We start from the raw sequence: 10850 nt of genomic DNA, 5'->3' as shown, positions 1-10850 counted from the left end.
GGTCTTATTTTCAGGGAAACACACTAGTTACCGTAATTTACCTTGATGAAATGACTGCTGGTCATACTCTTCTTTTTTCTTCCACCTTTGGCAACATGAGACCTTTGTCCAGTCAGCTGGGCAATTTACATAATGTGTTATAATTTCACTCAGGTAATTTTTGCTTGGAGTGAAAATTCAAAATATTTTGAATTAGATTGCTTGGTTATTTACAGCTATACAACTATATAGTTATGTATTAAAATTAGATATCATCCACAATAGTTTTGAGCAACTACCCTATATGAGTTATAGTACTTAGAGATTATCATATGTACAATTTAACAATTCACAGAAATGCTATCAGTAATAACGAGAAAATTCATACATCTGAAAAGGCTATTAAGAAAGTAGCATACAGGAACAATACTGAAAACAGTTTGCCATTTTCTATCTACCATTCCTCCTCATACCCATGTCTATATCTAAATGTTGTTTTAGATCTACAGGGACATTGCCTAATTTCTTTTCCAATAATAACAAATGTATTTTAGGTAATTAATATTGAATTTCTCAAAATATTATCAAAGTGAGATGCGTAATCCTTCTTATACCCTTCATATTAAAAAAGCGCTGAGATGGAACTACGTACTGTATATGAACCAAGACAATTGACCTACTGTATTTGCAATTTGATTTCTTCTTTGCTTTGTAGTATCTTATTATTGTAACAACTTCTTCACAGGCTCTCCATTAATTGAATTGGACTGGGATGCTTTCATCCAAATTAAATTCAGATTTAACTAGAGCACAGTTTGAAATTCCTATTGGTGCAATTTCTACTCACTACAATCAGTTTAAAAAGTTTTTAATCTTAATTAAATAATCTATTTTTGGTGAGGAAGAGTACCTAACTAAATAATATGTAAATATGTTGAGGGATTCATCATTTCTCAAATATCACTCACTCTATACATTTCCATTAGTGTCTATTAACTTTTTAGGTGTTGTCTTTTAATTTCATGAGGAACTATTTTAGGCAGCTGGTAGCACCTTTTCCGATTAACAAATCTTATTAAAAGGCATAAGCTTTTATGCACTGTTCAATTTATCAGAATACAATCAAGCCACATTACTCTGATTTTTTTGTCACTGCAGACCAGCAAAGTTTTCCGGCTACATTGTTATCCCTCGTGTATTTGCATCACTATTGTACCTGATTACACGTATCAGTCTGAGTACTGTTGCTTTGCCCTTTATGAAATATGTGTATGCATTTTGACAATGCTCTGGACCTGGCTGAAAAAGTAACTTTGTTTTGGAAAGTTTAAGAAAACAAAATAAATTTCCACCAGAGGCCTGCTTAAATTAGGATAGAAAATTGGAATAAAATAGAAAATAGAATAGAATAGAAAATAGAATAGAAAATAGAATAGAAAATAGACTAGACAGGACTAGACTAGATTAGAATTCTTTATTGGCCAAATGTTATTGGACATACAGGGAATTTGTCCCTGGTTCTTAAGCTCACAGTGTACATCTAAACAGCAAGTAATGGGGTCATAGATCATAAATCATAGTTACAATCATTAATCACAAGTTATAAACAATAATTAATAAATCACAAAGAACCAACTGGAGAACATAATAGGAAAGATGAGAAAATATGAGGAATGCTGTGGGAATTAAGTGAAAAGCAAGCAGTAGACTTGAGAAAATCATAACATTAAACAGGATAAATTGCAGAACGTGTACATTATACTTATGATGTACAATGTACATCAAAAGCAGGGGGATGAAATGCAGCCTTCAAAACGTGCTATCAGACACACAGACCTCACCGAATATGGGGAGACTTTTAACACTGTAGCAAAGAACATCCTACCCACTCAGGAAATTGAGGAAAACTATTAATAATTACAGAGAAGAGCTGTAAGCCCGTCAAAAGGTTAAAGTTTGGGGTTTGGTTGGCCTCTTTTAATTATATTTTTAATTTCACGGAAATCTATTAGTTCTCACCCAGTGACTCAATTGCCATAGTTAAGCATAAAATAAGCAACATAAAGCAACTTTATGTTGCTTTATAAAGGGGCGTACATAAGCGCAGTAGAGTGCCTTCCGTCCCCTGTCCTATAGTCTCTCCTATATCTCGTATTTCTTCTCCACTATATCCTCTATAACCTTCATTGTGTATTATTGTGTATTGGACAAAATAAATAAATAAAATAAATAAAATAAACTTGAGCGCCTCTGTAAAATAAGGTTATAATCGTTCGACTATCGAAACATTCCAAAATGCTGTTTATTTTCGCGCATATGCATTTCAGGACTTTGGCATTTTCAGCACTCTACATTTACACCATACAGGTTATTTTTCCTGTGGTTTTAAGCACATATAAAATACTGTCTACTCCATCAGACCCCAATGAAACGGAAGCCGTGATCTGAATTAAATATATTAACGGCGACTATATGCACTTTGTATGCGCTTAAGAAATCCCAACTTCCATAATAATATAATTGCCAGTCTCTAATATCGGCATAGAAAAGATCCAAAGCTGAACTAATACGCATGCTCCATTAAAGCTTCGGGATTCCCCCCGCCCACTCACGCATGATTGAAACTTCCCTCCACTCCCACCCCCCAGGAAGTCCTAGGTCTACGTGATGTGGCCGTGCTGCGTGACTCCCTGCACGCTCCTTTTCGTCGAAAACTACTGAAAGCTGGCGCGAAGACTTCATTTCCCAGCAACCTCTGCCTAAAAACAGTCAACGAAAACTACAGGTCCCGGCGTGCAAGCTTGGACCACAATTCCCAGAGAGGGTCAAGCGACGCCTGCGCAGCGTTTAACAGGCGCTCGGGCCATTTAAATGTGTGTGAGGGAGAGAGCGAAATGGCTGCGCAGGTCGCTGCGGTACGCGCCGTGTCTCGGGGCGCGGAAGAGACGCCTTCGCTGCCACTCGGCGACCGGCCTGGCCGACCGAGAGGAGGAGGGAGGAAGCGGAAAGGCCCTCTCGGGGACGCCGGGAGCTGCAAGCGGGCGAAGTTGAACCAGCCCCCGCTTACGGTGAGGCCCTCTCAGGCAGAGCCGCCGCCGCTGCCGCCGCCGGCCTCCGTGGCCGGCCTCCCGGCGTCTCCTGCCGTGCCTTCCTCCGCTGGGCTTTTCACTTTCTCTCCGCTTAGCCTGCCCCCGCAGGCCCTGCACTGCGAGCGACGACATCACCACCGACACCGGCACCGGCCGGACAGCGGAGACTCGGAGCCTGGCCGTTCCTCTGGAGAGAAGCCCCACAAGGGTAGGCGGGGCAGCTCCGGGGACGGGGCTCTTGGGCGGCCCAGCAAGCGAGGTGAGTTGGAGCGCGAGGGGGGCTGAGACGGTTCGGACTTGGGGTGGGTGGGGGCGCTCGGATGGTCTCCCCCCCCCCGCCACACACGCACACGTCCAGGATGTTACCGGTTCCTTTGGACGAGCGCGCGCTTTCTCTTCCTCAAACGTCTCTTGTCAAGCGAACCGCCCGCCAAGCACATTTCGAGAGGCCTCTCTTTTTTTTGTGGGGTTTCTTTGACCTAACTCGACACGAAGGAATTCGTCGTGAATAAGGAACCCAGGAACCGAAAGTCTCCCCCTCCCTCCGAAGATTTGGTAGTGGGTACAAAAAGGTCGACAGTTCTTCCCTACGAAAAAAGACTTTGGCGAGTGGGAAGCCCTGAGGCGGCTTACTTACACCTGTCGGAGAGCTTTCCTTAACTTTTGTCACTTTCCTTAAAGGGAGGTTGCTTGCAAACTCATGGTCTTTATTTATTTATTTAATTTGTTGGATCTAATTTATATACTGCCCAATTTCCGAAGGATTCTTTATATTTTTGTGCTGCTTCACGACCCTCTCCCCCCCAAAAAAATCTATATATAGATATGGAAAAAGAGGCATGGGCACATGCATATAAATACATCTTCTCTAGGTATACTGTACATAATGTATTCAGTTGCCGATTTTGTCAAGGGGTGTGAAAGGTGATCTAAAGTTCACTTACGTAGTGCCTAGTTTCTAATTAAGATTTATTTTGATTTCGGTTAATAGTGAGATGATTATCTGCTCCTTGAACTAAGAGATTGTGTATTATGTCAGAATTCTTAATTGGTCCAAACATGTTTGTAAATGAAACAAATTCCGTTATTTGTATATGATGCAGTGGGAAAATAAATAAATGGCTTTTGGGAGGGAAGAATATCAATGACTGGGTAAATACTGCAACATGGATAAATATATTTAAACTTGTTGAAAGTCTTAGTTAGAGGTTAAAGTTTTTAAGCGAATATAGTTGTTCATTTCCCCCCCTTTTAATATAGTTTCTATTGTGACTTTAAGTGATTAAGAAATTGATATGTGGAAGTACTATGGCACAAAACAGTTGGGAGAATAAATGCTATCTTCAGGTTTCTGTATTTAAAAAGGACTTTAATGCTTAAAAGCACATATGCTTTATAACTCTTAAAATTGTTGTTTTTAAAAAGTTTGAGAGGACCCACTCTTTCATCTATCTAAATTTTACTACTTGGGGAGGCAAAATGAGATAATACTAACAGAGTTAGAAGGGACCTTGGAGGTCTTCTAGTCCAATAGTGTTAATAGAATAGTGTTTATGTGACAAAACGTTGCTTAATTCTGTAAAGTTACTATTTTTGCTACAAACTATTCTATCCCATTCTTATAGGCAATCAGCTTACCATATGATAGGATATCTTACCATCTGGTTCTTACCTTCATTATTACCTAATATGAATTTAAATATAACAAATATTCATATACAATGAAAAATATTTCCTGAGTTATGCTTTTCCATGTGGTCTTTCACTTTCACATGTTTTGTTCTTTTCATAAGTTGGTATTGTTTCAGGGAAGGATTTAATTTGTAGATGTTACTTATTTGGAATTGCTCACTCGCAGTTTAATATAAATTAGGAATTATTCCTATGTATAACAATCAACAGACAGAGATTTTGTTGATAGGACTTTAAAATTTGAATGTGCCTGTATAATTTTGGCATAGAAACAAAATCATATGTCTTCAAAAGCAGAGATACAAAAATGGATGAGCTACAGTATTCTTTAATGTTGAAAAAAAAATTAGCTTAAGTATATTAAATTTGAAATGGTTTTTAAAACTTCTAACGTAGTATTGTAGCAGTTGCATACTAAAGTGAAGAGCAACTAGTGAAGTTTTATCAAGTTACCATCTAAATGCAAGTTACCATCTAAATACAAATATATTTGTTCGATTATTGGATATATACAACTTAATACAAAATGGCTTGGGAAATATTATCAAGTCATGTCTTCTAAGTTAAAGTAACTCAAATGTTAAATTCTATATACTGTGAAGTTCATTAACATCCATTCTGTGCTGGCCTATTTAAACTATATGATTATAGCTCATATTACATGAACTGTGTGTATATAAAAAGTTCAGCAATTGCTAAAATAGTTTAATTACTAATTAAATAGATCAATTTAGATTATCAAACCTGGAAATAAAAATTTTCATGATTATCTAGCTCCTTTGTTTGCATTATAAATAGAAGACCATTCAAACCAGGAAATCACTGAAGTTGCTTATTTAGTCTTACACAGACGTACATAACATAACAAAACAGCATTTTTAACCAAATATAAATGTGTAAACTCTTGGCTTGTTTAATGCTTGAATGAAATAAGTATAATCAGAATTTCCTAAATATTAATTAATTAATTAATTAATTAATTAATTAGATTTGTATGCCGCCCTTCTCCGAGGACTTCAAGTTCAATATGAACTTCAACCATAGGCAATGCTAATGTTGATTTCCTAATAGGAGAAATATAGTCCAGGCTCATTCCAGATAGTGCCTTAAAAGAAAAGCTACCGGGCAGCACACTGTACAAAAGAAATGCTGGGGCATTTTCTCAAAGTAATGCTGACAAAAATTGCATTGAAGAAAAGATTAGCATCCCTACTTTTTGTTTCTCACTTTCTAATGGAGTTCCACTTACATTGGGGTATGTCATGGGTGTTTTTGATTGGTATGAAGATCCCATATCTGCCTGTTTGGTACCAATAGTAAAAATAAAAAAATAAGTAGTCAGCCATGGAAGTCAAATTGAGATTACTAGGTAAGAGATTATAGTGAAGAATTGTCAAGATATTCTTGGAAGCGCTTTCTGTTTCATATTTATGTCAATGAGATAGTAGTGTGGGCAGGTCAGTTTAAATTACCTAGAAATTTGAAAAACACTATGCTATATATCAGTGCCAGTGGTAGTAGTAGTTGATTGCAAATAAAATATATTCAGTGATGTGGTAGAACGGCTAAACCCATATAGCAGTGGATTGGAGGTATAAAACCTTCTCTCCCAGAAGCTCTCTAGGTCTTGCACTTGATTCCACCTCCTTGTTTGGTTAGTATTCTGGCAGTTCCCGCTGCTACTATCCAGAATATGCCTTACTTCATGCCTTCCTCTTAAACTTAGTGCAAAAAAGATGGGGCAGACCGCAAACTGGTATCATTGTGCTACAAATGTGGGAAAAAACATTGGGGCAAAATAATACAGAAATAACATAACTTTATGAACACAAAGTACAGTGATCCCCCGCTCGTTGCGAGGGTTCCGTTCCAGGACCCCCCGCAACGAGCGGGTTTTCGCGAAGTAGCGCTGCGGAAGTAAAAACACCATCTGCGCATGTGCAGATGGTGTTTTTACTCCCACAGCGCTAGCGAGGAGCCGAAGATTGGGGGCGGCGCGGCTGTTTGCCGCCGGCATGGGGGGCTTCCTAGCAGCCCCCCAAACCCGGGTTGGGGGTCCGGGGGGCGCTGGCTCTCGGCGCTTTCGAGCTGAGTCCGGGAGCGAATTCGCTTCCGGACTCAGCTCAAAAGCGCCGATAGCCAGCGCCAACGAACGGCTTGTCCACGCTGGCTCTCGGCGCTTTCGAGCTGAGTCCGGGAGCGAATTCGCTTCCGGACTCAGCTCAAAAGTGCCGATAGGCAGCGCCAACGAACGGCTTGTCCACGCTGGCTCTCGGCGCTTTCGAGCTGAGTCCGGGAGCTAATTCGCTTCCGGACTCAGCTCAAAAGCGCCGATAGCCAGCGCCAACGAACGGCTTGTCCACACTGGCTCTCGGCGCTTTCGAGCTGAGTCCTGGAGCGAATTCGCTTCCGGACTCAGCTCAAAAGCGCCGATAGCCAGCGCCAACGAACGGCTTGTCCACGCTGGCTCTCGGCGCTTTCGAGCTGAGTCCTGGAGCGAATTCGCTTCCGGACTCAGCTCAAAAGCGCCGATAGCCAGCGCCAACGAACGGCTTGTCCACGCTGGCTCTCGGCGCTTTCGAGCTGAGTCCGGGAGCGAATTCGCTTCCGGACTCAGCTCAAAAGCGCCGATAGCCAGCGCCAACGAACGGCTTGTCCACGCTGGCTCTCGGCGCTTTCGAGCTGAGTCCTGGAGCGAATTCGCTTCCGGACTCAGCTCAAAAGCGCCGATAGCCAGCGCCAACGAACGGCTTGTCCACGCTGGCTCTCGGCGCTTTCGAGCTGAGTCCTGGAGCGAATTCGCTTCCGGACTCAGCTCAAAAGCGCCGATAGCCAGCGCCAGCGAACGGCTTGTCCACGCTGGCTCTCGGCGCTTTCGAGCTGAGTCCTGGAGCGAATTCGATTCAGGACTCAGCTCGAAAGCGGCGAGAATGAACGGCGTGGGCGGGCGAAGGGCGTGCGGCAGCGAGGAGTTTGCGTGGGCGGTGGGGAAACTCCTCGCTGACGCCAGCAAGAGGGGGAAGACCCAGGGAAGCCGCCCAGCAGCTGATCTCCCGGTTGCCATCTACGCATGCGTGCCCATAGAAAAAACGGGCACGCATGCGTAGATGGTATTTTGACTTCCGGGTTGAAAAATCGCGAAGTACCCTGTTCGCAATGGTTGGGGACGCAATAAACGGGGGATCACTGTATTCTACTTGTAAATAGCAGGAAAACAACAATAACAAAGATTAACAGAATATCCCTAGCTAAACATTTTAGCCCGTTTTCCTAGAGATAGTTTTCCTGAACAGATATTCTTTCTGTCAGTAATTCCTGAACTTTCTGCTTCTGAAGATTTAAGTATTAATTCTGAAGATGCTGGTAAATAAGTGGAAATAATCCCAGTTCTTTTGCAAGCCTTAATAATGGTTTTCTTCCTCTACTTGAAGTCTTTAAATTCTCTTAGTTTTGAAAAAGTCTAAAATTTTAAGGAGGGGAAATAAAATATCTCTTTATGTGAGAAGCAGTACCTTATTTCTTGATGGTGGTGATTTCCTACCTCAATCTAACAACAACAATAACAACAACAAGAAGGGACCTTGGAGGTCTTCTAGGCCAGTGTTTCCCAACCTTTTTGGAGCCGCGGCACATTTTTCATATTTTCAAAATCCTGGGGAACATTGGGGGAAGGGGGGGGGCTAAAAAAGTTTGGACAAAAAAATCTCTCTTCCTCCCTTTCGCTCTCTTTCTCTCTCTCTCCCTCTTTCTCTCTCTTCCTTTCTCTCTCCATCCCTCTTCCTTTCTCTCTTCCTTCCTCTCTTTCTGTCTCCTCCTTCCTCTCTCATCTCTCTTTCCTTCCTCTCCCTCCCTTTCTCTCTTTCCTTTCTCTCCCTTTCTATCCTTTCTATCTCTCACCCTTCTCCCTCTTTCATTCCCTTTCTCTCCCTCCCTTTCTCTCCCTCTTTCCTTTCTATCTCTTTTTCTCCCTCCTTCATATCTTCTTTCTCTCCCCCCTTCCTCCCTCTTTCCTTTCTCCCCCTCCCTTTCTCTTCCTTTTTCTCTATCCTTTCTACCTCTTACTCTTTCTTTCTCTCCCTCCTTCATTCAATTTTGTCTCCCTCCCTTTCTCTCTCTTTCCTTCCTCTCCCTCCCTTTCTCTCTTTCCTTTCTCTCCCTTTCTGTCTATCCTTTCTATCTCTCACCCCTTCTCCCTCTTTCATTCCCTTTCTCTCCCTCTTTCCTTTCTATCTCTTTTTCTCCCTCCTTCATATCTTCTTTCTCTCCTCCCTTCCTCCCTCTTTCCTTTCTCCCCCTCCCTTTCTCTTCCTTTTTCTCTATCCTTTCTACCTCTTACTCTTTCTTTCTCTCCCTCCTTCATTCAATTTTGTCTCCCTCCCTTTCTCTCTCTTTCCTTTCTCTCCCTCCCTTGTTCTCCCCTGGGGCTGCCTGTGCCTGCCCTGCACCACCCAACACGGACGGACAGCCCCCGGTCGTCGGTTCGTCGCCCCCCCCCACACGGAGGGAGATCAGGCTGGCGAGGGCGGTAGATCTGTGTCCCCAGCCACTGGAGGGAAATCGGGCTGGCGGGGACGGCGAATCCACCTCCCCAGCCGGGCGGAGGGAAATCGGGCTGGTGAGGGCGGTGGATCCGCGTCCCCAGCCGCGCGGAGGGAAATCGGGCAGGCGGGCGGGTGGCCGCGGCTCCCTGCACGCCCCTGGAAAAGGGGGGGCATTTTGGGGTGCGCTGGCGCAGGCATGCCCAGCCTACAGGGAATGGTGCCTGGGGCCGCTGCAGCCGGCAGCCTCCTGTTTCCGCTGCCATTGCCCTTCCGCCGGGCCCCAAAGGACAATTGTTACCACCCCCGCCAGGAAAGCTCCAGCTGGGCGGGATGCTGTCGGTGGCTCCGCCCTGGAGCTCTTGCTCGCCGCTGCCATCCCCCAGCATCTGCCCGGGGCCGCTGCAGCCGGCAGCCTCCCGTTTCTGCTGCGATTGCCCTCCCGCCGGGCCGGAAAGGACATTTGTTGCCGAATTGTTAATGAATAAAGCTCAACTTCCGGTCTCAGAAGCTGAGCTTCGCGGCACACCTGATGATGTCTCGCGGCACACCAGTGTGCCGCGGCACACCGGTTGAAAAACACTGTTCTAGGCCAACCCCCTGTTTGGGCAGGAAACCCCACACTACTTCAGACAAATGGTTTTCCAAAATCTTCTTAAAACGTTCCAGTGTAGGAGCATTCACAACTTCTAGTTGTCAGGAATTTTCTCTTTAATTCTAAGTTGCTTCTCTCCTTGATTAGTTTCTACCCATTGCTTCTTGTCATATCCTCAGGTGCTTTGGAGTATAGCCTGACTCCCTCTTCTTTTTGGCAACCCCTGAGATATTGGAACACTGCTATCATGTCTCTCCTTCTTTTCATTAAACTAGACATACCCAGTTCCTGCAACTGTTCTTCATGTTTTAGTCTCCAGTCCACTAATAATCTTTGTTGCTCTTCTTTGCACTCTTTCTAGAGTCTCAACATCCTTTTTACATCTTGGCAACCAAAACTGAATGCAGTATTCCAAGCGTGGCTTTACCAAGACATTATAAAGCGGTATTAACACTTGATGTGATATTGATTCTATCTCTCTGTTAATGCAGCCTAGAACTATATTGGCTTTTTTGGCAGCTGCTGCACACTGCTGGCTCGTATTTAAATGGTTGTCTACTAGGACTCCAAGATCCCTCTCACAGTAACTACTATTGGGCAACGTAACACATATACTATATATCTTTCATCAACTGGTTATAAATGACTGCTTGTACAAGAGGGTTTACTAGAAATCTAATGGAATGGGGTGAATTAATGGAATATGACATCTGGATATGCATCCTGCATATGTGCTTTATAACTAGCAAACATTGAAAGCGGTATCTTTCAGATAAGATGTCAGATGTTGCCTATAACTATCAATAGCACTTAGACTTATCTACTACTTAAAGCATTCTGTAGTACTTTACATCATTCAGTGGGCAGTTAATAAATATCAGCATACTGCCTCCAACAATCTGGGTCCTCATTTTACTGACCTCGGAAGGATGGAAGGCTGAGTCAACCTTCAGTCAG

General features: G+C 43.3%; 1 protein-coding gene across 2 annotated transcripts in view; it reads left to right on the top strand.

The window, feature by feature from the left end:
- Positions 1 to 2803: 2803 nt before the first annotated feature.
- The window catches only part of RSBN1 (round spermatid basic protein 1), a 31673-nt gene continuing 23626 nt past the window's right edge, over positions 2804 to 10850 (top strand). The window contains exon 1 of one of the 2 annotated variants that reach the window (XM_070745649.1): positions 2804 to 3327. In XM_070745649.1, the coding sequence (XP_070601750.1) occupies positions 2874 to 3327 (454 nt within the window). In that variant the 5' untranslated portion in view covers positions 2804 to 2873. The remainder of the gene's footprint in view (positions 3328 to 10850) is intronic. The other variant, XM_070745650.1, reaches the window with a different exon arrangement.

The sequence above is a fragment of the Erythrolamprus reginae genome, chromosome 3 (assembly GCF_031021105.1).
Source record: "Erythrolamprus reginae isolate rEryReg1 chromosome 3, rEryReg1.hap1, whole genome shotgun sequence".
Classification (NCBI taxonomy): domain Eukaryota; kingdom Metazoa; phylum Chordata; class Lepidosauria; order Squamata; family Dipsadidae; genus Erythrolamprus; species Erythrolamprus reginae.
The sequence above is the reverse complement of the archived record's forward strand: the minus strand, read 5'-3'. Positions and strand labels throughout refer to the sequence as shown.